This window comes from Myotis yumanensis, unplaced genomic scaffold, assembly GCF_028538775.1.
Source record: "Myotis yumanensis isolate MYYU_CA2020_CCGP unplaced genomic scaffold, mMyoYum1.0.hap1 SCAF_2, whole genome shotgun sequence".
Classification (NCBI taxonomy): Eukaryota; Metazoa; Chordata; class Mammalia; order Chiroptera; family Vespertilionidae; genus Myotis; species Myotis yumanensis.
The window spans coordinates 3,184,623-3,210,623 of NW_027223753.1; the positions used below are offsets into that span (position 1 = coordinate 3,184,623).

The 26,001-nt window shown below is 63.7% G+C and overlaps 1 protein-coding gene across 7 annotated transcripts; it reads right to left on the reverse strand.

Moving 5' to 3' along the window:
• PLEKHG5 (pleckstrin homology and RhoGEF domain containing G5) lies at positions 1 to 25,505 on the reverse strand. Of its 7 annotated transcripts, XM_070403968.1 has the most exons (22): positions 25,456 to 25,505; positions 24,588 to 24,664; positions 10,931 to 11,060; positions 9,450 to 9,552; positions 9,006 to 9,066; positions 8,585 to 8,676; positions 8,060 to 8,196; positions 7,655 to 7,800; positions 6,853 to 7,041; positions 6,588 to 6,776; positions 6,163 to 6,258; positions 5,287 to 5,337; positions 4,903 to 5,052; positions 4,436 to 4,546; positions 4,152 to 4,301; positions 3,933 to 4,070; positions 3,664 to 3,783; positions 2,502 to 2,634; positions 2,292 to 2,407; positions 2,008 to 2,204; positions 755 to 1,531; positions 1 to 471 (listed from the first exon to the last, which is right to left on the reverse strand). In XM_070403968.1, exons 1-22 carry the CDS (start codon positions 25,457 to 25,459, stop codon positions 462 to 464), a joined length of 3,177 nt encoding a protein of 1,058 aa, XP_070260069.1. In that variant the 5' UTR covers positions 25,460 to 25,505; the 3' UTR covers positions 1 to 461. The 7 variants fall into 7 exon arrangements, with proteins under 7 accessions (XP_070260069.1, XP_070260072.1, XP_070260073.1 ...); XM_070403971.1 differs by lacking the exons at positions 24,588 to 24,664; positions 25,456 to 25,505 and adding an exon at positions 19,406 to 19,479; XM_070403972.1 differs by lacking the exons at positions 24,588 to 24,664; positions 25,456 to 25,505 and adding an exon at positions 15,702 to 15,723.
• Positions 25,506 to 26,001: the final 496 nt, after the last annotated feature.

Genomic DNA, 26,001 nt, shown 5'->3' on the forward strand with positions numbered 1-26,001 from the left:
TGTATGTACAAGTCTTTATAAAAGAATCAAAGCTCAATAAATATGCAACTTTACAGCGAGCCCAGCGGGCCTGGGGGCGAGAGGGAGGCGAGGGCAGGCGACTGTCCCATCTGGGGCCAGAGGAGGGTGGAGGTGGGTGGCCCTGGAGCCCAGCGCAGTGGAAGCTGGTGACTTCAGGGAATAGCGGACGAGGAATCCTGCTGGGCAGGCCGGGGGCGGGGGGGGGGGGGGGCAGGTTAGTGACGGTGGGGACTGTGGGGGCCATCCTGAGCCTGGGCCTCTGCCGAACCCTCCTCATCTCCATCCAGTCCGGCCAAGTGCAAACGGCCCAGCGGCGGCAGGGGTCCCGCCGGGCACTCGGCTTGTGCGCACACAGGCAGCAGCTGGAGCGGGGCCGCACCCCCCGGAGGCCTGCTGTCTGCTGTCCGTGGTCAGTGGCACGCTTGGGGGCCTCCCTCTGCTCAGACCTCCCTGCAGGGGAGGGGAGAGACAGTTCTTCCTTTGCTGATGCCACTCAGGACTCGAGCCACCCTCTCCTCCCCGCTACAATTCTGACCTCTGACCCCTCACCACTGCTGGCCGAAGACACCCTCAGCCAAGCTCTGGGGCAGGCCTTGGGCTCCCTCTTCCACCCATAGCCCTGGGTGCCACCTGCTCCAGCCATGACCGCGCCCCTACCCACCCCCAGGGCTCCGTGCACCCAGTGCCAGCACGCTGGGCCGCCGGCCCTCACCACCCTGGGCCAGGCACTCACGAGGCAGTGAGCGTGGAGTTGAGCAGCAGGGTGGTCCTGATGCGGTAGAGCTGGGCCAGCGTCAGCTTCCTATGCTGGGCAGAGATCCCGGGGGGCGGCTCAGGCTGGACCCTGGGGGAGGCCCCTGAGGACAGCTCTCTGCTTCTCCTGGCGGGCCCTTCGGGCTCCCCCGCCAGGCAGGTGGTCCTGCCCTCCATCTCTGATGGCTGGGAGCCACTGCCAGGGCTGGGTGCGTCCCCACAATTCCAGCGGAGCCCAGCTTCGTGAGGGGAGCCCCGAGTCCTAGTGCCGGTGGCTGTGGCAGCCAAGCAGAGTTCCGACCGGCTGCGGCTGGGGGCCGGGGGCGCCCCCTGGGTGGCGGCCCCTGCCAGCAGCTGCAGGAGGCTGGCCTCAGATTTGGACTTGAGCAGGTGGGGCAGGCGGGGCAGCAGCTGGACAGGGGTGCGGCGGCGGAGGCGGGGTGAGGGCGGGGGTGAAGGGGCCTGTGGTAAATCTAGGGGCCGGGGCGCTGGCTCCACCGCAGGGGCTGGGGTCGCAAAGTCTTGCAAGGAGGTGGGGGAGAGGGTGCCGTAGGCGGAGTCCATGGAGCAGGAGCGGCCGTCCCCGGGGCCCAGGGCCAGCAGCTCGCTGGTCGGTGTGACGGACGAGGCGGTGGTACTGAGGGACATCTCGTCCGACTGGGAGCTGAAGGGGCCCCCCTCGAACTCGGGAGAGGACAGCGTCTCCCCAGGCTCCAGCACCACCATGGCCAGGGTCTCTGTGGAGCCATCCGAGGCGCTGCAGGCCGGGAAGGGAGTCAGTCCCAGCACAGGAACCCCGTGCAGCCCCGGCAGGGCACAGCAGGGGCCCACAGCCTCGGCCCTGGCCGCCTGAGGCTCAGAGATGGCCAACATGGCATCAACCCAGATCCCCCAGCTCCTGTGCCCACAGCGGACATCAGCATGGCATCCGTCCCCATCACGGACTCTTTCCCGTGGGACACAGCCTGAGCGCCCTCAGCTCGCTCCAGGCAGCTACTAATGAAGCAGAGTTGGCGTCAAGTTGAAAAGCCTTTGCCAGCCCCGCCTGGACTCTGGTGCTCCCACACCAGACCCCACACCCGCTCCCTGCTGGGTTCACAGAGTGAAGCCATTCAGAGAAAGGCCTTGGAGCCCGGGCCCTGCGCAGTGTCTGCGGCCTGGGGGTCAGGAGCCCCAGGCTGCAGTGCCTGCCCTGCCCTACCCGGGCCTGCTGGGGATCCTGGGCAAGCGTACCAGTGCTGGGAGTCCGGGCTGTTGCTGCTTTTGCGCAGGATGGTGGGGGAGCTGGCGGCGGAAGTGCTACTCTCCCCACCCTCCTCATCCTCCTCGTCTTCCTCCTCGTCCTCCTGCTCATCCTCCTCCTCCTCCAGGCTCTGCAGGTGCTGCTGGCTTCCCGCGTGCTCCTGCGCACGCAGCTGCTGCAACTGGTTCTGCAGGCGGCATCGACAGGGGCAGGTGGGCTGTGAGCCGCAGCCCCACCAGGCCGCCCGCCTGCCCGCCGCCCGGCATTCTCTCACCTGGGCATTGTAAATGGAGTCCACCCAGCCCCGGCACAGAGCCTGCCCGCTGGCCTGGAACGTGTAGGCCCCCACGGCGCTGTGGAACTCGTTCAGGTAGATGAGGAGGAAGGAGCCTGCTTAGGAAGGGCTCGAGTCAGTGTCCGCCAAGACCACTGCCTGCCCTGCCCATCACAGCCCTGGCCCAGGGGCAGGGGGCGGGCTCCTCACCAGGGTCCCGCAGCTCCCGGCACACGATCTTGTCCACCAGCAGTGGTGGCCTGATGACCTTGGTCCTCTCAGCCTTCTTCACTGCCTTGGTCACCAAGAGCAGGTCCGTGAAGAGGAAGCAGTACACATCCATCTGGGGGGCAGGAGGAGGAGAGGCCAGGGGTCAGAGCCCGGGTCCTGGGGCCTCAGGCAGGGACCCTCCGCCTGCCCGCTGCAGCGCCCTCTCCTGGGGGTACTCAGACTTGGTCAAACACCTCCTCCTGCCCTCACGGCCATGAATGTGAGAGCAGAATTAAAAGAAAGAGCAAGCCCTAGCTGGTTTGGCCCAGTGGATACAGCATCGGTCTGTGGACTGAAGGGTCCTGGGTTCGATTCTGGCCAAGAGCACATGCCCAGGTTGTGAGTTCGGTCCCCAGTGGGGGGCGTGAAGGGGGCAGTCCATCGGTGATTCTCTTTCATCATTGATGTTTCTATCTCTCTCTCCCTCTCCTTTCCTCTCTGAAGTCAATAAAAAAAAGGAAGAACAAGACGATTTTCTTTCATTGAGCTCTAGACTTGTGACTTATTTAAATTAAAACTTGATATTAAAGAGGAAAGGGAGGTAAATTTTATTTTATTTTTAATATATTTTTTTTTATTTCAGAGAGGAAGGGAGAGAGAGAGAGAGAAACATCAGAGAGAATCATTGCTTGGCTGCCTCCTGCACGCCCTCTACTGGGGATGGAGCCTGCATGTGCCCTTGACCAGAGTCGACTCGGAATCCTTCAGTACACAGGCCGACATTCTAGCCACTGGGAGGCAACTTTAAAATCCTGACTTGCAGGCTCTGGGCTACATGGCGCATGACGGATTACTAGCTCAGTGCAAGCGTCTGTTCCTGGCCTGCTAACGGAGTGTGCCCCCTCCCTCCCACCAGAAACCACGTGGCATCCAGCGGGCAAGACAGGCACCCACGGGCTGTGGCCATGCTGCTGAATTTGTAAAGCGCAAACTGCAGGCAGATAATCATCCCTCCTAGACCACAAGGTCACTAGTTCTTAAATCACCGCCCCACTGACTGGGCAGCTGAGAACCACTGGCTCCACGCAGGAGGTGGCCCAAACCTGCAGGGCAAGCAGGGGCGGGGCAGAGGCCTTGCACACGGGGTGGCCCCTAGAGTCACCTTGCTGTCCTTTCCCTCCTTCATCCTCAGGCTGCCCTCCAACAGCAGCTGACGCGTCTCCTCCGGGGAGGCACCAGGGATGGGCGCGGTCAGGTCCAGGTGCAGAAATTCCTTCAGGAGCTGGGGGTAGGGGTGGGGGGGAGAGCGCAGGTGTGGAGGTCAGGGCTGACCTCCCAGCTCAGCGAGGAGTCCCCACTGGAGACTCACTCCAGCACCGCCCTCCTGCCACTCTGGCCCCTCCTCCCTCCCAGCAGGGTCAGGCCGCCCACCTTGTCCACCTCGTCGTTGCTACCCTCCACCACCTCGTAGGCGTCGATGCGGCTCACCACGGCCGCCAGCCGCTGCCGCTCCTGTCGCTGCCGCATGCACGCGTTCACGTGGTGGATGAAGCGCTCCACAGAGCTGATCTGGGGGTGGACGGTGGCTGGTTCAGACCCAGGGTCAGGGAGCGGCCCCGGCCACGGAGGGAACCGTGCCGCCCTGGTTACCATGGTGATGACGGCCTCCTTGGCCCGCGGCTCGTCCGTCCTCCTCAGCACCGACTTGAGCAGCAGCGGGTACTTGGTGAGCCGCTGGTGGGGCTTGGCGAGCATGTCGCTCAGCTTCAGCCGCTGGCACTGCTGGTGCTTCTCGGCCCACTGCGCGGGGAAGGGGCGGGGCTTAGGGCAGGCCCCGCCCCGATCCCAGGCCCCGCCCCCTGCCAGCTCCAGCGCACCAGCAGCCAAGGTGGGCCACCTGCGCCCCTGCCACCAGCCCGCCCCGCCGCCCTCACCGTCACGTAGGCCCGGAAGAGGTCGTTGTCGCGCAGCAGGCTGCGCATGTACTCCATGCAGCCCTCCTCCTCCATGCAGTACCGGATGTAGGGCTTGAAGAGGGAGCCGAACTGACGCAGGGAGGAACGCACACCGGTTACCGACGCCCCCTGCGGGCCGGGTCCTGCACAAGCGCTCCCTTCCGGCCCTTTCGCGACCACCCCGACCACCCCGCAGGTGACAAGCCTATCCTCCCTCTTCCGTACGAGAAAACAGCCGCTCGCGGGGCGTGACCCCCTGAGCCAGGGAGCAAGGGCAGACGGCCAGGTGGGGTCCAACCCGGGCGACCGACTGCGAATTCCTTGCCTCTGACCCCTAGGAGTCGGGCGGGGCCACTACTCCCAGGGAGGTGGGGTGATGAGCAGCTGAGATCGGCGCCCCAGCCCTGCTGCCGCGTCACCCCGCCCGGGCCCGGCTGGGTCCGTACCATCTTGAAGCCTTTGAGGAGGTCGCCGGGCTGCAGCAGCGCCCGCGTGCGCCGCGCCTTCTCCACCATCGGCGCCATCACGCTGCCCCACAGCCCGCGGTGCAGACGCGCGATCTCGGGGATGTTGCTGAACAGGCGCTCCGCCTCCACCTGGCGGGGCGGGAGGTGCGCTCGGCCCCGCCCCCAGCCTCCCAACCCCGCGAGCCCCGCCCCTCCAGCCCCGCCTCCGTTCGTCCTCTCCCTTTCCTCACCCGCCTCCTCCACCCCCGCCTCTGAAGCCACGCGCCACGCTTCACCGACTCCACTGGTAGGTCCTACCCTCTTCCAGCCCCGCCCCTTCCGTCTCCACCCCTGCTTAAGCCCCTCCCCCAGGCCCAGCCATACCTCACAGAGCAGCCCCGACTCTTGCAGGTTCAGGAGGCAGCACAGGAACAGCTGTGGGGGTACGGGGCGATGCAGCTTGGGGGTCCCAGTCTCGACTCCCCACCCAGATTCTTAGGCTCCCCTTTACCCCTCTCGCTTCCCGGGAGGCTCTAGGCACCCAGGGGCAGTGAGGGTTCACCTTTTCAGAAAACGCCCAAAACCCATGGCCCGCTGGAGGGTCGCCCTGCCCAGGCCCCACCTGGAAGGAAGCTGTCCTCCACTCTTCCCTTGCTCAGCCTCTCAGTCTCAGCTCAGAGGGGGCCTGCCTGAACCCCCAAACCCAGGCCAGGTGCTCCCCCCCCCAGATCAAAGTCCCTACATCACATGCCCCAGCGCCTACCCACACTGTCTCCACAGCTAGGGTGTGGGTTGCTGGGCACCTGGCCCACAGCAGGTGTTCGGGAATAGCCGTTGAATGAGCGAATCAAAGCGTGAGACCCGTGTTAATTCAGCTCAACCCACACACCTGCCGGAGGCCCTCCCAGGTGCAGCCCTGCTTGCTTCCTTCCCACTTGGTGGCCTGGCGACTGCCCCTTCTGCAAAGGCCCTAACTCAGTGGTGGCGAACCTATGACATGTGAACTCATTTTTTTGGTTGATTTTTCTTTGTTAAATGGCATTTAAATATATAAAATAAATATCAAAAATATAAATCTTTGTTTTACTATGGTTGCAAATATCAAAAAATTTCTGTATGTGACACGGCACCAGAGTTAAGTTAGGGTTTTTCAAAATGCTGACACGCCGAGCTCAAAAGGTTCGCCATCACTGCCCTAACTCTTCTGGGGGAGGGGGGCACCCAAAGGGAGCAGATGGGGTGGCTCTGGGCCCCACTCACGTTCGTGATCACCCGCAGTTTCTTAATGTAGGAGGCCTCCGTGTGCAGGAGCTCCCACACCGCCTCCTGCTGGTGGCACTGCCTCCGGGTCAGCTTCTGTGGGGAAGGAGGGGTCAGCCAGGAGCCGGGTGCAGGACAGCCAGGGAGCGGGGAGGGGAGCAACCTTGCATGTAGCCTCCTTTTCCCGGTAGAGACTCAGGGGTCCCCCAAGTTCTGGGCCCTCCTCTACCACTAAGACATCTAAACGGCACACTGTAATTTCATTTTGCCTCAGCTTCCCCAAAGTGGGTTAATGATGACAACAGCTGCACAGGGCTGTCCTGGGAATGTCCTGTCACCGGGTGCTCAGAAGGGCCCTACAAAGTGGGGGGATCATGTTGTCCTTTCCCCGGAAGAGGGAGGAGGCGGCTGTGGGTGGCACCCACCTCATGCCCATCAATGAGGTCCCGCCAGCTGTCCTCCAGCCACAGGCAGGCATCGTCCTCATCCTCTTCCTCGTCCCCCTCCTCCTCCCACGAGTCATGGTCGAAGCGAAGCCTCCGGGGCAGCCGGGGCAGCCCAAAGAGGCCGTAGGCGTGCAGCTTGCCCTCCAGCTGCTCCATCTTATCCACCTCCTGGAAGGAGACCACCGTCGGGGTCAGAGGTCAGGGCCAGCCGCTGCCCTGCCCCAGGGCCCACGGGACCACATACCCGGCCGAAGACGCTGGCACTGGGGCCCGAGCTGAAGAAGCCGCTGAAGCGACTGGCGGCCCGGTTCTTCCAGCTGTCATTGCTGCTGCCGCTGGGCAGCGAGCAGCTGGAGGGCGCGGGGGGCTCCTGCCCGGGGATGCTCGCCTCTCCCAGGAACTCTGACATGTTCTTGCGGCGGCGGCCAGGGGCCTGGCCAGGGAGGGGGGTCAAGGCCAGCCCTGCCCTGGTCCCCACAGCCCCGCCCCATGGGGGTTTCCTGAACCTCGGGCCAGGCTGTGATGTGGGAGGGTCTCTGCAGGACGTGTGGGTCCTGGAGTGCCATGGCTCCCAGGACCCACGTGTGCTCTGGGGCCTGGAACATCCAGATACAGATGCACCTGGGCCACTCCCAGCCTCCCAGCCACAGTGCAGAGCAGGAGGGGAGAGAACAGTCACGCACACTCAGTGCACTTAGAGCACAGCCCCAAGAGGATCCATCACACACACACACACACACACACACACACACACACTCACACACACTCACACACACACTCACACACATACACACACACACAGACACACTCACACACACACACTCACACACACACACACACACACTCACACTCACACACACACACACACACACACACTCGCTGGGCACAAGCAGACTCTAGGAGACAGACCTACCACCTTAGATTCGAAAAGGGCCCCCTGTTCCCAGAGCCAGCCCCGTTTTCCAGGAGGGGAGGTTAAAGCCCCAGGAAGGAGCAATGAGGGCCCAGCTAACCTCCCCGGGGCCCTTCCCCATCCTCCTCCTCACCAGGATGTCCAGGCTCTCCCGGCGGCTCTGGGGGTCCGTGCGCTCCAGGCCCGGGGGCCCGGCTCCGGCTGGCCGCAGGATGGGCAGACTCAGGGACTTGGAGTCCTTCACTCCCTGCTCCACCTTCCCCTCGTCCCCCGGCTTGGCTGGGGCAGCATTAGGGGGCAAGGAGAGGTCCTCAACGCCCAGGTCTGGTGGGCGAGGGGGCTTGGGTCCTCTCTCCCCGAGGATCCAAACCAAGGCCGAGCTGCCCTCCCCGAGGCCCCGCCCTGCACCGCCCAGCGGACACCTGTATGGTAATGAGCCTGCTCAGGGCCATGCCAATGGGAACCTGAGCCTGGGAGAAGCGCTCGTCTCCAGGAGGCCCAGCCAGGCACCCCACTCTCCACCCAGCCAGCTGCTCACCTTTGACCCGCAGGTAGTGTCCCCCGAACCTGTAGGCCTCGAAGGTGAGGGACAGGGGAGTGTTGGACTGGTCCAGGTAGATGTCCACTTTTCCCAGTGCGATGCCCTTCCTTTCAAATATGGGCAGCAGCACCTCCCTGTCCCAGACGGGAGCTGTGTCTGTTAGGGGGCAGTCACACCCCCCGCCCGACCCAGGGCCCCAGCTCCACCCGCCTTCCCAGTGGAAAAGGGAGCACCCACGGGGTCACACACAAGCACACGGACACACAGGTGCATGTGCACACTTACACACACCACAGAGGTGTGTCCTGCATGTAAGGGCAGACACTGTCCCAGGCCCGTCCACACCCAGGGACTGGGCCAGGCCCACAGGGTGGGACTGCTCACATGGGTGCACAGGCCTGTCACACCACAGGGGAGGGTCTGCCCACAGCTGGGGGACATGCTCAGAGACACACACAGTCACTGTGCGGGAGCCTGACCCCGCCCACAGCCCATTCCGCACGCAGGCCCTCCCGGCCCTACCCCAGCGCCTTCTTCTTCACGGCCGGCACAATCTCCGTCTCGATGTCTACATTCAGGTCAAATTTCAGGGTGAAGCACTCCTTGCTTGGGTCCTGAGAGGACATGGGTCTCAGCTTCTGTGCCCCCTTTTCCTGCCCTCCCCACCCCAGGGTCTAGAAGGGGATCCCAGCAGGGGAGTGAATGCAGGGAGTCCCCAGCCGCCTGCGTCCCAGGGAGGCCGCCAATGTCCCCGAGGCCCGAGGGAGGAGCCCCTGCAGCGTGCCCCACCTGGCTAAGGTGGGCCGCGCTGGGCCACAGGGCAGGTGGCGAGGGAGGGACACACGGGGCCCACCCCTGGTCCCGGAGCACAGAGCAGACAGGCCCAGGCTCGGGGGTGAGGCTGAGCCTGCCAGGGCCCTCTGCAAGCCTGGGGGCTCCTTACATCGGTGTGTCTCCTCCTGGCTTTCTTCTTGGAGAGTTTCAGGCCTGTGCTCTTCCGGTCCCTGCAGGGAAGCCAGGGAGGACAGGGGTTGGACACACAGTGGGTCCTCACCAGGATGTGTTGTGAGTGGGCGCTGGCTGCCTACCCACACCTCCAAAAACACCCCAAGTGACCAAGTAACTCAGGTGCCCTCAGGCAGGCCAGGGCCCAGGAGGGGCTATGCGCCCTCTGGTGGCCACCACAGGAATCACACCCAGGGGTACCTAGTCCGTGAAGCCTGGAGGCTGGCCCAGGCTAGGTGGCCTCCTCCAGGAATCCGGCAGCCGCAGAGACAGGGAGGGGTCTCCAGTCAGCCCTTCGGAAGCCGCTGGTCCCTGGATCTCTGATCTCAGACCCAACCCTGGGACCCCGCAGTGTCTTCTCGCCCACCTTCCCCTCACCTACCCTTTGCCGTCCACTGAGCTTTCCTCCTCCTCCTCCAGGTCCACTGCAGGGCTGGTGCGTGGGGGGCATGACCGAGTGGACACGTTCCGGGCCAGGACAGAGCCTTTAGGGTAAAACGGAGAGGGTTGTGCCCTAGCTGGTGTGGCTCAGTGGATAGAGCGTCGGCCTGGGGACTGAAGGGTCTGGGATTCGATTCCGGTGAAGGGCACATGCCTGGGTTGCAGGCTCGGTCCCCAGTGGGGGCCGTGTAGGAGGCAGCCTATCAATGATTCTCATCATTGATGTTTCTATCTCTTTCTCCCTCCTCCTTCCTCTCCGAAATCAATAAAAAATATATATTTAAAAAGGAAAACAAAAACAAAACGGAGCGGGTTGTGCCTGCTCCCTCGCTGGCCCCCTCCCCAGCCTTCCAACATGGCCACCACTGACCCTGTGGCCCGCCCCCCAACTAGCCAGGGCCCTTGGGTTCTCTGAGGAGAGGTGCTCGGTCGCTGCTTAGCACCTAGTCACCCCCAGATTCAAAAAGACACAGGGCCCTGAGAGGACACCGTAGGTGATGCCCGCTCTCAGTACAGATCCACCTGCGGCCTCAGTTTACCCTTCTAGGAAATCGGGACGAGGAAGCCAGCCCCTGGGATTCCTCAGGAAGGGCCCAAGGTCCATGGCTCTTTCTCGCAAGCCTCCCCTCCCCCACCCCGTGGCCAAACCCAAAGTCCCAGGAGGCCTGGCAGAGGGGCAGAGTCTTTTTAGTGCCTCTGACCAGCTGAGAAGGAGACAAAGGGCTGGCCCCCAGCACAGCCAGTTGGCAGGGGCCTGAGTCAGGTCCTTATTCAGCAGGAGGGGTTTCTGGTTTCCGGCTACAAGTTCCTCTGACCTGCCCCCCCCCCCCCCACCCCCTCCGCCGCTGGAAGATTTGCCCAGAAGTGCCCTGCCCGAGGACAGGAAGAAAGGGACTGTCTCCTCGCTGGCCCCCTCGCAGGGCAGCTGTGGAGGCGCAGACACAGCACCTGGTAGAGACAGGGCTGCTCCCAAGATGGGGCACAACCCCCAGCCCTTTCTCTTGTTTAAAAAAATTGTAGAGCCAGGCCAGGGTGGCTCAGTGGTTGAGTGTTGACCTATAAACCAGGAGGTCATGGTTCGATTCCCGGTCGGGGCCCATGCCCGGATTGCAGGCTTGATCCCCAGTGTGGGGCCTGCAGGAGGAAGCCAATTAATAATTCTCTCTCATCATTGATGTTTCTGTCTCTCTCTCCTTTTCTTTCTCGGAAATCAATAAAAACGTATTTTAATAAAAAACAAAAAACTTGTGAAACAAAAGGGACTGAAACATACTTGCGTTTCATCATTTACAGTCAACTCTTGTCCTTCTGACAGCTCTGTCCTGGTTCCCCCAGTTACCAAGACACGGTGCCCCCAGAAAGGGGATGTGGGGCAACCCTGGGAACTCCGGGGCCAGGCGGGGCTCCCCGATCCGTGCTCACCTTGCGGGGGCAGGTCGAAGCGGACGTGCCCGTCATAATGCATGGCGCTGTGGAACTTGCTGTCACAGGCTTGGCAGAGGTTGAGGGGTCCCCGGCGGTGCAGCTGCTGGCAGTCGGCGTGGTGGCATACCTGTGGGCGAGGATGGGAGGTGGGCTGTGGCCAGACCTCTGCCGGGCCCAGGGGGGCCTCCTGGCCGCTCAGGCGCTGCCCTTCATTTCCGGCCATGCTTTCCCCACGGGTGCCTGGTGCTTAGGAATTCACTCGACAAACGTGTCCCAAGCACTCACTCTGTGCCACTCTGAGGGATGCAGAGAAATCCCACACCCTGCTCAGCCACGCAGTGCCCAGGGGCAGACTTCGAGTAAGTCACCAGAGGTGGGTGCAGCCAGGGCCTCTTCCTGGGGCGCAGGCAGGAAGGACACCCAGAAACAAAGCTCAGGCTGCCGTTCAGTTTGGCAGCACAGTGTCTGCACCAGAAGGCTCCCCGCCTCCTGCTTGGAGCCTCTGCCCTCGGTTCTATGGCCTCGCTGGTCCTGAACCACGGACCCTGCCCGACTCCTAAGTCAGGAGGGAAGGGGGATGGAGGCACCAGGGACAGGGGTTGGTGTTGGGTGCCCATGAGGGGTCCATGCAGTTGCTTAGTGACATGGTCCCAGATTTACCTTATCATCCGGGCCTCCGCTCCCCCAGCCACCAGGGATGACTTTCCTATCTCCTCCATCCTCCAACCTCCCACAGCTCACCCCCACCCTCTCCCGGAGACGCAGCTTCCTAATTTTTTTAAATGTTTTTTATTGATTTCAGAGAGGGAGGGGAAGGAGGGAGAGATAGAAACATCAAGGAGGACAGAAAATCAGTGATCGGCTGCCTCCTGCAGGCCCTACACTGGGGATTGAGCCCGCAACCCGGGCATGTGCCCTGACCGGGAATCGAACCGTGACCTCCTGGTTCATAGGTCAATGCTCAACCACTGAGCCACGCCGGCTGGGCAGCTTCCTACATTTTTTAGGGAAACGGAAGCATCAGAAGGCGATGCCATGAGCTCCCTCCATCACATCCACCACCTGCCCTGGGCTGCGGGGGGCTCGGCCCTGCTCCAATCCAAGGCCAGCCTTCCTCCGAGACCCACACCCTCTGGCCAAGGAGCAGACACAGGGCTTGGCGTGTGCCACCTCCTACCTCCTCAGGTCGCCCCTCCACAATGGCTCACTCCCATCTGCACATGGCATGGCACCTCTCATCTCCCTCCTTCTCCTACAGCTAAACTCTCCAAAACAGTGGTTCTCAACCTTCCTAATGCCGCGACCCTTTAATACAGTTCCTCATGTTGTGGTGACCCCTATTTCATTGTTACAAATTGAACATAATTAAAGCATAGTGATTCATCACAAAAACAATATGTAATTATATATGTGTTTTCCGATGGTCTTAGGCGACCCCTGTGAAAGGGTCGTTTGACCCCCAAAGGGGTCGCGACCCACAGATTGAGAACCGCTGCCCTAAAAGGTCTTCAGTCCAAGACGGTTTGGCTCAGTTGTTAGAGCATCAGCCCTCGTGACTGAAGGGTCATGGGTTCGATCCCAGTCAAGGGTCAAGGGCACGTTGCAGGCTGGATCCCCTGCCCGGGGCCCAGGTCAGGGCACGTGCAGGGGCAACCCATGGATGTCTGTCACATCACTGTTTCTCTGTCTCTTCCCCTCCCTTCCACTCTCTCTAAAAACCAACGGGAAAAATATCCTCAGGTGAGGGTAAATAAATAAAAATCAAACAGGTCTCCACGCTCAACACTTCCCGATTCTCTCCTCTCATTTCTCTCTCTTTCCCAACTTTTTGTTTTAAAATATTTCAAACCCACAGCAAGGTGTCAGACTAGAACAATGACATCCACCCACGCTCCCCGCTTCCCCCGTTGTTCACGTCCGCCACACCGACTTTCCGTCTCCTCTCGCCACCCCTCCCCAGTGAGAAACCCTGATGTCGCCTTCGAGCACAAACATCCTACGAAGCCCAATACAATCGACACACCCTGGGCACGGCTGTGCGGCCGGCCAGGCGGCATCGGCACTTCCCCGGCCGGGTAAAGGGATGCTTCTCCGTACAGGAGCCAATCAAGGTTTGCACATGCATTTGGTTGTTCGGTTGTTCCTTTCAGAATAAACGCCCCTATCCCGCCCGGGTGGCTCAGTTGGCTCAGTCCTATCCACCAAGAGGTTGCAGGTTCGATTCCCGGTCAGGGCACATGCCTAGGCTGCGGGCTGATCCCCAGTTGGGACCTGTGCAGGAGGCAACATCGATGTTACTCTCTCACATGGATTTTCTCTCTGTCTCTCTCCCTTCCCTTCTCGCTAAAGACAAAAACAAACAAAACAAAAATCAAGCAAACATGTCCTCGGGTGAGAATTTTTTAAAAATTGTTTTTAAAGATGAAGTACCCGATACTTTTTTTGCTGGGGGGGGGGCGGGGCGTGGGCCTTTTGTGACACTGGTTGTTTTGTTACTGCTCACCCGAGGACATTTTCCACTGATTTTAGAGAGACTGGAAGGGAGGGGGAGAGACAGACAGAGAGAAAAACATCCATGTGAGACACACAGACTGCCTCTCACACGAGCCCCAACCAGGGCGGGGACCCAGCCTGCAAGTGAGGTACGTGCCCTTGACCGGATCGAACCTGGTACCCTTCAGTCCACAGGCCGACGCTCTACCCATTGAGCCGAACTGGCCAGGGCCACACCAATGTTTTAAGTGGCCAAGCAGGAAGCCCTTCAAGTGACTTTACAGGGGACAGCAAGATCCCCAAATGACCTGGCACCTGGGTGCGCTGAGGTCACGCTGTCTTCCAGGCAAATTGCCTACGGGGCGACCTTCTGGTGCACAAGGCGACACTCCAACCACTGAGCAACCCAGCCAGGCACATGGCTCCAGATCCCAGGTTCCCACCACACTCACGCCACCGCCGGGAGCCTGAGAGGGAGCCTGGAGGGGAGGCTGGCCTGGGTCAGCGGGCCATGGAGACAAGAACAGTCGCTGCTTTGGTTCCTGTGTCCCTCACTCCCCCCTGGACAGAGGCCTGGCTGGCAGGACACTCGCTCTTGGGGCTCTGGCCCCAGGCAGGCGGCTGTGGCCATTCTGGCCCGGATTCCCAACGGCAGCTTCAACCCCTCAGGCTCTGAGTCGGGCTGAGGGCTTCCTTCAACCACAGCAGCTATTCTATCTGCTTCACCTAAGGAAGTGAGAACCACTGTCCTCCACCTCCATTCCGCCTGCCCACCCCGGGGTCCGCCCGCCCACCCCGGGTCCGGTCCGCCCGCCCACCTCGGGGTCCGCCCGCCCACCCCGGGTCCGGTCCGCCCGCCCACCTCGGGGGTCCGCCCGCCCACCCCGGGTCCGGTCCGCCCGCCCACCCCGGGTCCGGTCCGCAGGGCGCGCTAACAGGGGGTCTGGCTTTGCCCCAGGACAAGCATCTTCTCTTGACAAAGAATCAGGGAAGGCACCTGCCCTACTTTAGCCCTCCCCCCAGGAGGCCCTCAGCCGCCAGCTCGGCAGCCCTCGCGCCCTCTGAGGCCAGCCTGGCACAGGGGCCCCTGTGACCCCGTCCGGCCTCTCCAGGCTTCGCCGACAGCTTCATTTGCTAATGCCGGGCTTGCCCGCCCCTTCTCCCACCTCCATCGCCAAACCACAGGGTCTCCCACAGCTCGCTCCAGGGCGGGGTCTCACCAGAGCGAAAGGGGGGCAGCCCCTTCCCCTTCTCTCCGACCAGGTGCCCAGGGCCCCCTGCCTGCTGCCCACCATTCCCAACCTCTGAGGGCGTGGGGAGGGGCAGCAGGGTCCGGGGACCAAAGTTCCCGGGACTCAGTCCAGAGGGCGAGCCCACGGGAGGCCACTGCCACTCCACGGGCGGCGGAGGGGCCTCGGGGAAGCAGGTCAAGGCCGCTCCGTGGGGAGGGGGCGCCAGAAGTGCCCTCCCCGCTCCCCGAGGGCGGGGCGGAGGCAGGAGTAGGGGTGTGGCCGGCCTGGGCCGAGGAAGGCCGGGGGAGGGGTGCGCGGCTGGGGCTGGGCCCGGGCCCCACGGTGTGTCCGGAGGCAGCCCAGACACAAAAGCCCAGGCTGGGCGACCCTCCCCCGCCCCCAGGCCCCCGCGAGGCGGGGAGGGCGCACGCTGCTCCGGGCCCCAGCCCCCCACTTCCCCAGGTGAGCGCCTGGAGAGGGGCTCGGCCGCTGCGCGCGCCGTCCCGCCCTGGAGGCGTCCCCCACGCCCCCCCCCCGGCCCCCCGCGCCCCTACCTGGCCTTCCCTGTCGCGGGCGAGACCCCCGGCCCAGCAGGGCGCGGAGTCCCGGGAGGGCACCCCGGGGCCGGGCCTGGAGGCCGCGCGGCGCCCCGAGACGCCGAGCCCGGTCCCCATGGCGCCCGGAGGAAGCGGCGGTGCGCGCCGCGGGCCGGACAAAGCGCGGAGCCCCGCTTCCTGCCATTGTGCGGCCGCGCCCGCCGGCCGAGCGCCGGGACCCGGGGGACAGCGGGGGGCGGAGGGGGGAGGAGGGGGCGCCGGGAACACCGCCCGCCCGACGCGTCCGGCCCCGCCCCCGCCCCCGCGCTGACCCCCGGCCTCCACCCCGGAGCCAGGCCCGGGGCTCAGTGTCCCCAGGACCTGCTTCTCCCGGGGGAGCTCCCCGAATGCTGGTGGCGGAAGCGGGGGGCCGGGACAGGGGCACATTCCCCTCCGGGGCTCAGACCCCCGCCCCGTCCAGCCCCGGGACACCCTCTCTGCTCTGACCTCCAGCTTCCCAGCCACATCCGGAGCCGGAGGCGGGGCGCTCCCACCGCCGGGCTAAGCGGCGGGCGGCCGGCGACCGCAGGTGCAGCGCGGTGGGGGCGGGGGCAGCAGGGGGGGGGTGAGAAGGGCGGGGAGGGGGGCAGTCCTCTGGGAGCCGGGAGGGAGCCGGGTCAGGAAAACCCCGAAGCCCAACTCGCCTTTCCCCGGAGGCCCCTGCGGCTCCAACGGAGTGTACCCACGTGCCCCGCCGCCAGGGGGCGCACACGGAGCCCGAGGGGAGGCCACCAGGATGGGGTGCGGTGCTGGGGTCCCCACTGCAGGGTGTCAAAGCGCGTTTACACTCCTCCCAGGATGTGGGAGCGGGCACTGTGGCCTCCATCCCAGTGTGGGGAGACGGTGACGTGAGTCCGGACCGAATCGAGGCTTCTGACTCTGAGGTCCTGGAACCGACACTCCTCGGTCCCCATGGGGCCAGGGGAACATGCCATCGCCAGCCCGCCACCCCTCCGACAGCTCCTCAATCTGTTCCACGAACGAGGGTGAGGATGGCCCGGAGGGAGGCAGCCTTCCTTAGGGGCTGGGAGGCCCCGGGGGCTGCCTCCACGCCCAGAGCCTCCGTCACTCCTTCCACACACAGGCAGGCCTTCTGAAAACCGAAGCCTGATCATGGCACCCCTTTAAAATTCTCCAGTGGCTTAGAACGGAACCCCCACGCGGCCTGATTCCCATCTCGCCAGTCCCACACGGTGGTCCGCCATGCCGGCCTCCTCCCTCCCTCCAGCTCACCAGCTCAGCGCCGGCTCGTCTGCGTTCTCTGTCTGGAACAGCATGTGCCCCTGACTTTCCAACGGCTGGCACTGCGCCCCAACCTAAATGCCACCTCCCCGGGGAGGCCTTCACCCTCCTCTCAAAAGAAAGCCCCTCACTGCCCCATTCTCAAGCCTCCTAAGCACGGACCGCCACCTGGAGTTACTTCTCTTCTCGGGCCCCGTTTCCTGCTGCGGTGCCCTGTGCAGAGGCCGGAGGCTCTAGGCCAGTGATGGCGAACCCATGACACGCGTGTCAGAGGTGACACTCGAACTCATTGTTTTGGTTGATTTTTCTTCGTTAAATGGCATTTAAATATATAAAATAAATATCAAAATATAAGTCTTTGTTTTACTATGGTTGCAAATATCAAAAAATTTCTACATGTGACACGGCACCAGAGTTAAGTTAGGGTTTTTCAAAATGCTGACACGCCGAGCTCAAAAGGTTCGCCATCACTGCACTAGGCACACACTGCATCCTCACTCGCCCAGTCCTGGCGCACAGTAGGTGCTCAGTGCAGACTGGATGACGGATGAATGAAGGCAGAGCTGGGTCTTCAAGGCAGAGCTGGGTCTTCATGCCAGAGAAGGCCATTGCCGGGGGAAGGTCAGCAAAGCCCTCCCCGCGGCCTGGCCACAGGTTCTCCCCTTCCGCCTGGCATCCCTGACCTTGGGCCTGCTGACCTGGACAGGTCAGTTTCCACCTCAAATCCTGGTGGTGCTGCCCAGGCCTGCTGCCCCTGCTACAACCCCACAGGCCAGCAGCTGAGCCCTCCCAAGTGCAAGTCCTGTGCCAGGAGTTTGGGGCAGCAAACCCCGTTCATTCTTCTCCAAGACCCTAAGGAGGAGATACTGTTACTATCCCCATTTAACAGACAGAGAAACTGAGGCTGGGGAGAGCTAAGTAACTTTCCCCGAAGTCACCGGCTAGTAAATGGGAAAACGGATGCCTGTGCTTGGACCACTGTCTGTCTCAGGCACGGGGCGGCAGGAGGTGCTTAAAGACTGGCTCAGTGGGGGCTGGGGCAGCAGTGCCTCGAGGCCCACCCCCTTGGGGACAGGGCAGATTGCAAAGCCAGCTTAGGGGAACCCCCTGGCCTGGGGTAACCAGGTCGGATCAAATGAAGACCACCAGGGCAGGCCACTGGACGTCACCCGCCAGGGAAGGGGCTGCCCCAGGTCACGGGTGCTGGGTAAAGGAGCCCGCAGAGGTGGGAGGCAAGGAGGCGGCCCTGCACCAGGAGAGGGGGTGGCCCTGGCGGATTCCTGGTTCCCACCTCTCTCTACAAAATGGAGCTGAAATAGTCCAGCCCCAGCGCAGGCCCACGAGGTCCCAGCCTCTGACTCGCTGGGAAGGAGCCCCTCCCAGCCCAGCCCCAGCTCCAGGCTCATGAGTCAGGACCGGCTTGTTGAAACTGATACCCAGAAACCAGATGCTGGGGCTGATGAATAATGGAGTCTCCAAGGCAAGAGCCCCCTTCCCACTCCCCGCGAGCACCACCTCCCCAGCCCCAGAAAAAGAGAGGCGTGTGGGCACCCCCACCCCCACAGTGGCTGGGCCCTGCCTGTCTGCAGTGGGAGAGGGAGGTCTCTATGGGGCAAGGTCTGTGATCAGGAGTTGGGGCTCCCTGGCTGGAGGGACACCCCTGCCCAAGAGCTTCCCACCCGGGATAAGCTCCCCTGGGAGCCTACCAGCCCCAAGGCCCCATCTGGCACCTTGGAAATCCAGGGGTGGAGGCTGCGTGCGTGGGCAGGTCAGTCAGGGCTGGGCCAGTTCTGCCAGGCTGCTCCCCTCACTCCCAACGGCCTCGCCAGCTCCTCCCTTCCCCTAGGCCTGCACCTCACCCCTTGTCCTTTGGGCCCTGGGCCCACGCGGAGGCAGAGCGTGCCCCAGGGCCCTGCCGTGCTGCAGGCAGAGGGCAGGGGGGTAGAGAACCCGTCCACAGGCCAGGCCTCTGGAACCAGCGAGGCCCTTCCTCCCAGAGAGCAGTCTGGCTGGGACCCGGCGCCAGGGAGAGCCCTGCGCTGTGGTCTGAACTTCTCCTGCCCCGTCCCTGCTCAGAAGTGCCTGAGCCTGGCGCCCGGATCCGAGCATGGCAGCCAGCACCTTCCCCTGGCACCTTCTCCAGCCCCAGACAGAAGGCTCCCTGGGAAGGAAGGGGGGAGAGGGCGCGTTCAGGGCTGTGGAAGACCTGTGCTGGGGGGCGGGGGGGGGGGGCAGCTAACACTGCCCTTGCCCATCTGTGTAAAGCAGGCAGGCGCCGGCCAGTTCTCTAGAATTTTCCGTCTAGGATGGCTGCTGGGTCCTACTGTGGGCCTGGATCCTGGCCGAGGTGCAGAGGCATGGTAAAATCTGCCGCGAGCCGCCCAAACATGGGGAAGGGGACTGGGGGGTCTGCAGGGCCCAGGCACCCCTGGCTGCCATATCCCCGCCTTTGGTTAAGGCTGGCCAGGCCTCGCCAGGGTTCCCTGGTCCTCTCCCCTCATCTTCCCGCAGCCGCCCCACTGGCTGAGGCGCCTCTCGCGCCCCCTGCTGGCCTCCAGTTGGCTTTCTGCCCGGGACCAACTCTGACTCCCAGGTGGGGCAGAGTCCAGAGCCTCCAACCAGCCCACAACAAGGCCCCTCCAGCCACACACTTCCCACCGGGCTGGGACTCCGCCGGCTCCTCAAGGCCCGACCTCGGGGCCATATCTCGGAGCAGATTACCCCCCAGAGCCACTGGGGGGCGGGGGGCAGGCCCTTGGGCTCCTTCCACCCTCAGAGGTAGCGCCAGTGGCGCCCACTGAGACCCACCTGCGGGCCTGGGACTTTCCACCCGGGTCTGTCCATTGATTTAGGGGAGACTTGGCACCCGACCTTACCCGTCCGGACCCCAGCTTCCCTGTGAGACTCACCTAGGGACATGGGTCTCCTCCCCTATGGCTGGAACTCGGGCCTAGACAGTCCAATTCCCTTGGCCGCACAGGGCGAGGGGTACCGGAGCCGTGGGGCGGGGCGGGCTCGGAGGATCTGTGCGGCTTGGGGCGCCACACGTAAGGGAATTACGGTAGAGGGCCCGGCGCTTCCACCTGGGCGGGTCGGGATGTACCATCATGCACCCCGGCGGGGATGGGGGTGCTGGACCCAGGTGGCAGACCTGGCGGCCCAGGGGGTGGCAGGAAGCCCAGCTGGCGCTCAGGGAGTAATTTAGGGTGCGGGGAGCGGGGAGTGGGGTGGGGGGCGGTTGTCAGTCCCCAAGGGGGCTGGCCCTTTGCAGATCTCCGGGAAGTTCAATGTCTTTAACCTGGGCTTGACGACAGGAGCTCGCCCATCTGGGAGGCCCCACAGCAGGAAGCTGCCTTGGCCAGCGAGGGGGCCCCAGGGGTCCAGGCCAAGGGACCCGGAGGCAGAGCCCGCCCTGGGAATCGCCCCGAGCCAGGCTCGCTTCCTCTCCACTATAAATGGCTGGATTCGGAACTGCGCCTGTCCCCCCTTTTTTTTCCTGGCTCACAACGCAGGGCTGCAAAGGGGGCCATTCCGCCCGGTGGTTCCCTCTCTGCTAGGAACTTGGGGTGCAGGCGGTGCGTGGGGAGACAGGGCACCGCGGAGGAGGCAGCAGCCTTGCCCCAAGCACACCTTCCTCCTCCCCCTGAGGTGGGTGCAGTGACCTCGGCCACCAGGGCGGGTCTGGGGCCAGAGACTCCGGGAGCCTCACGCAGCCCCCCCTGCATTTTCCCAACCACAGACCACACCCCTCAGGCCCTCACCAAGCCCAGAGCCCCCTGCTGGCAGGGGCTGCCTTCCTGGGGGCTGGGTCCACGCCAGTCACGTGGATGGGGTCCTCTGACTCTGTCTCTTGGGCCAGGCACCCAGGCCTTCACCTGTCCCCCCCCCCCCCAATTACTTAGCCAAAGCCCAGTAGTTCACTGGCATTGCTTCTCTGTCCTCCCCCTTTGTCAGGGTACAGACTGGACTGCCACCTTCTACAGCTGACCAGCATCTAAAAAGACCAGTTACCTCCAGGGAACCCCAGAATCGGCCACTGTCAAGGGCACCCTGACCTCCACCTCTTATCCCCAAGAGGGCTGCACGGGAGAATAAGTGACCACCTCTCCCATTATTCACCACATCCTGCTCATTCTTCCTCCACAGGGACCTCAGGCCCACCCTTCCTCTGCCCTGTGTCCACGGGTCTTCATCTGGCCGCCCCTCCCCTTGGTGTGTGTGTGCGCACACACACACACACACACACTCACACACACACACACACACACACCCTCATCCCTGCCACCGCACAGCCCATTGTTCAGCAAACCCAGCTTCTACTCTCTCCGCTTGAATACCTCTAGGCAGCGAGTGCTCACTACCTATCCATCGGGGAACAGCTTCAGGGGCTGCAAACGCTGGCCTCTACTGACCCAAACGCACCTCCCTGCCAGGGCCCTTGGGAGCCACGCGGAAAAACAAACCTCCCTTTCCTCCTGACAGCGCCTTAGAAATGGGAGGCGGGGACAGACTTGGCTTGACCTGCCTGGTTAGTCATTTCACTCCCTGCTTCCCCGTGTCCTGTGTGATGGAGGTGGGGTGGGGCCTACTGCAAGGCAGGGGTGTAAGGACCAGCTGGCGTCCCCTGGTGAAGCCGGACACAGGGCCCCCAGCTGAGGAAATGGTGGCCGCTAGACCAATACGTTAGTCTGAGGGTGACGCCCTGGGGGGCCCACTCCAGGCACTCCCAAGCCTTCTGCCCCTCGAATGTGTGAGCCCAGAGCCCAGTGTCTCCGGGGCGAGTGTCAGCCCTCTTCCATGTGTCCTTCCACAGACTTTGACCAAAGAGCCCAGCTCAAGGGGACCAGACACGGTCCTGCTGGTGGGACCCCCCATCACATCAGCACTGGCCCCCCGTGAGGGAGGGAGGAAGAGAACACTTCCCCATCTCCCCAGACCCTGAGCCCCACTTGCCCTTGGAACAGGACAGACACAAGTACCACAAACCTGAGTCCACTGGGCGGGATTGGCCGGGGTCTGGGGTGGAACCCGGGGGTCTCAGGTCATCGGGAGGAGAAGGAAAGTGCGCCTGAGGCCTGGGGTCTCGCCCCCTCGGCGGAGGGTGAGCACGTGGTCGCTGCTGGCATTCATTCTCTTGAACACCTACCGCGCGCCAGTCTGTGCCAAGCGCTACACGGGCGAGCCCTTTTAGTCCTCAGCACAACCACCTGGAAACCGAGGCTGAGCGAGGTGGAGTGACTTGCCCGGGACCATGCAGTTGGGAGGGAGTGGGCTTTGACTTTGACTCTGGAGGTCACAGATGTGGGCTACTCTACACATCTTTTTAAAAAATCCTCACCTGAGGACATGCTGAGAGAGAGAGAGAAAGAGAGAGGGAGAAACATGCGTCAGTTGCCTTCTATAGGTGCACTGACCAGGGCTAAAACCAGAAGCTAGGTACGTGCCCTGATTCTGAGTGTCATGCATAGGATGATGCTCAACCAACTGAGCCAGTCTGGCCGGGCTACACATCTTCATCGGCGGTCTCCCATCCAGCTCCGCCTCCCTCTCCCCGTCCCCCCGGCCCTGCTCACTCCTTCACAGCCCCAACATACCGCTGGCTCACGCAGCTTGCCTCCACCTCATAGCTCCTCATTCCTCAGGATGCCAGCGGCCTGGTACCCTGCCCTCGGCGTGAACTCCAGGGGAAGGAGGTCGGGTGGGGCAGCTGATTCATGGCAGAAGCCTCAGCACCCAGGAGAGATTCAAACAAAACCTCCAGGGTGGACCCAGAAGCGGAAGCGTCCAGCCCTGTTGGAAGATGGCCCTGCCCCGGGGCAGCCTGGGGGCCAGTTTGGCAAAGCCGAGGCCTCACTACTTCCGTCCTCCTCCCAGGGGGCGAGGATGTCAGCTCCAGGAGGGCAGGACCTTTGTTTCCTGGACACCTCCAGGGTCTAGAACCCGGCCTGCCCGGCAGATGCTCAAAGCTGATTTGGTGAATGAATGAATGATGTCATCTCCTTCAAAGAGCTCATATATCCTGCCAGCCGTTCCTAGAACGGCCAGAGAGGAGGCTCTTGATCTCACTCCAGGCCGAGCTCTGCCAATCAAGCTGTGTGGTGTGGGCAAGTCCTGTCACCTCTCTGAGCCTCCGTTTCCTCACGTGTCGTAAGGGAGCAATCATGCTTTCCTCCTGAAGTTCTCACGAGGGTTCAGTGAGGGCCTGACACCCCACGAGGCACAGAAATGTGTTCAGTCAGCGGTGGTAATTATCATCAACAATAGGACATTCTTTGCTCCTCCTCTCACCCTCTCCTCCAGCCACCTCATCCGCTTGGCAAGAACTGCCTCTGTACTCCCGCCTGTGGCAGTTCTCCCTTCCTGCTTGCCTGTGGATGTTTTTACTTTCACCAGAGGCCACCTCCTCCAGGGTGTCCTCCCTGACTAGCCCTCCTCCCTCTGATCACACAGGTCCCAGAAGTGAGTCTGTGCCACGTGTCCCAAAGTGGGTCCCACCAATGACAGTGCTTCAGCTCTTCCCCCTGCAGGCTGGGCAACCCTCTGGCTGCTGATGCCAAGGTCAGCCCTGCTGAGTTCCAGGCAGGCCCAGGCTGGGCTTCAGTTAGGACCTGTGGCTGCAGAGGTGACCCACTTGCTCTGAAACCAGCCCTCATCCACAGGCCTCACCTCTGCACAGTCCAGGACGTCCCACCCCTGCCCCTGCTCCAGGATCTGCCCCAGGGGCAGCTGCCCACAAAAGGGGCCAGGACAGTGTGTGCTGGCCCCTCTTGTCACGCCTCAGGGTCAGGCGGAAGCCTCCAGGCTATGCAGGCCCCTGGCAGGTTGGACGGGGGGTAATGAGGCCAATTTGTTGCCAGGAGCCCCCATCTGGGAGAGAGGCAACCTGCCAAAACCAAAGCGCCAATGCCAGGCACCATCCGCGCCAGCAGATTGTCTGAATCACAGACACCCCCTTGCCTGGTGACTACGGCAACTGGAAGCCTCCCCCTCCGCTCCCACCCAGAACAGGCCTCCGTGTTCCTTCTGACTGTTCCTGCTAGCCGTGGTCCTCCGGTGCAGCGTGTGCGCTTGTGTGTCTGCGTGGGGGGGCGAGGGGGGGGGGAGACAAGGGACCTGGGGGAGTGGCATTTTTAATTTCCTGCAGCTGGCAGAGCCGAGCTACACCGTGGTTAGGAAACAGGCTCTGGCATTACACAGATCTGGGCTCTGGGTTCAAATCCCAGCTCCACCACATCCCAGCAACGTGTCCCTGGGTGAGCCATGCCCTCCCCGAGCCTCAGTTTCCCCATTTGCAAACGGGAATAATGACAGGACAGATCTCAGCCAGAAGGACTGGGCGCGCAAATGCGTGCTGGGAGGAGCGCAACATGGGCTCAAACCCTGGCTTGGTCTCTCTCGAGCTGCAGGGCCCGGCCAAGTCGCAGGACCTCTCTGAACCTTGGTACCTCCATCGGGGAACGTGGCCATGATGTCTTCCCAGCAGGGCTCCCACAGTGGCGCATAAGGCACAGAGAGCACGTGGCACAGCGCCCGGCATGTGGGGGGGCGGGGGGCGGTGCGGGCAGAACTGCGGCATCCTGTTGACCATGATCCCCCTGTTCCGCCTCATTCCCAGCTCCCGAGGCCTGGCACTCCAGGACCAGCCTGTCCCTTCCCTTTGCCAGTCCCAGGGCCACAGCCACTGTCCCAGAGCGTCCCTGACCCGTGCCCAGGCCTGAAGAGTGGCCCGGTATTGCAGCGAGGGTGCCAACTGGCACTGGAACAGAACCTGGGGGGAGGGCCCTGCCCCCTACAGAGTCTCAGCTTCCTCATCTGTGACATGGGGCCACGGCTCCTGTCAGCCCGGGGCTGCTGCACAAACTGCGGTACAGAAAGGGCTTTGGGGCACCCCTGCTGCCCCTGCGTTCGCAGACACTCCACTGCCACAGAGCCAGGGGCAGCCCCTCTGCCTCGGAAACCAGCCACCCAGGGTCCCTACCCACTCCTGAGCCCAGACGCGCTGTGGCCGGCCAGCTGCGCCCTGGCCGGTGCCGGCACAGAGGCTGGTGAGCGCCCTGCCCCCCTGCAGCCGCCCGGCCTCCAGCTCCCTACCTTGGCCGCCCGCCCCTTGTCCATGCAGTCGGGGTTCTGACAGCGCAGGCCCTTCTCCTCGGCCAGGCTCCCGGCATCTGCAGGGGAGAGAGCAGGAGGTTATAGGCGGGGTGGGGCCCGGGAAGGGTGCACCCCAGGCCGGGCACCCAGCTCCCCCAGGGCCCCAGTAGCCGCCCCAGCGAGGATGGGTGGGGCCCTTCAGAGGAGGTCAGTGTCCCTTTCTCTTTTAAATGCCAGCTTATCTGCTCGGGGATCTGTTCGCAGAGCCCTTTCTCCTCGCTGTTCCCCAGGGAAACTGTCCAGATTCCACCGGGAGAACTGCTCCCTCCCTCTGTCCCACAGGTGGGGGGGGCGCTGCTCCCAGACCTGGGGGGGCCCCTGACTTCCTGGGGGGGCCTGCAGGACTGCTGGGGGGTGGGGGACCCCAGGGGCCCAACAGCCATTCCTACCCCTGCCCTCCACGCCCCTATGCATGGACGCCCCTCAAAGGCCCAGAGGGTCCCCCTTACCCACCGTCCATCTCTGACCCAGAACTGGGCCCCTCCAAGCTGCCTTTCCTAAAAGGCTGGGGTGCAAGAGCGGAGGGGGCAGGGCTGGGGGAGAGGTGCTGCCGACGCGAACCCCAACAGGGGGTCAGGGTTTGCACCCCGCCGCCCCGATGCCGAGGCCGGCGTCCACCTCCCACCTCGAGCAGGCCTGCCCCAGAGGAGGGGGCGACCGAGCGCCCCACCGCAGAGGGGAGGGGAGGGGACGGGCCAGGTCCCCCTCGCTCCCCGCCTCCCACCGCGGCGCCCCGGCCCCCCCTGCCCCGAGCTGGCGCGGAGGCGCGGGCCTGCACGGCGGGCGCGGCCAGGGGCCCCGCACTCACCCATGGAGCCGGCGCGGGCGCGGGGAGCGGGCGGGCGGGGGCGCAGCGGGCGGCCCGGGGGCGGGGAGCGGCGGCGGCGGCGGCGGGCGGGGCGGGCGCGGGGAGAGGCCGGAGCGCCGCGGCCGCGGGACCCTCGGCGGCGGGAGGCGGGGCGGGGCAGGTGGGCGGCGGGAGGAGCTGGGCGCGTGGCCCCGCCTCCGGGGGGCGGGACTCGGAGCCCCGCGCCGGCCCCGCCTCCCGCCTCCCGCCCGCGCCCCTCCCCCCGGGGCGTCTGCGGCCAGCGCGCCGGGCTCGCCACCCCGACCCCCTGGAAATGTCGCGGGTGTGACCGAAGGCCGTGCCGCCGTCCCCCTCAGCCCCCGCCCCTCGCATGGGGGCCCCCGCCCCCCGTTTTGATGGGTGGGAGGCGTTTTCCGCCCCCGGGAAGGGGATGAGCATTCGGGATGACTCGCTCTATCTCCCGGTCCAGAGGGGCCGTCTAGGGCAGGTCCGGTCCGGGCAGCCCCCTGAGCCTCGCGCCCACCCCAGGAGACCCCGCACCCCCCT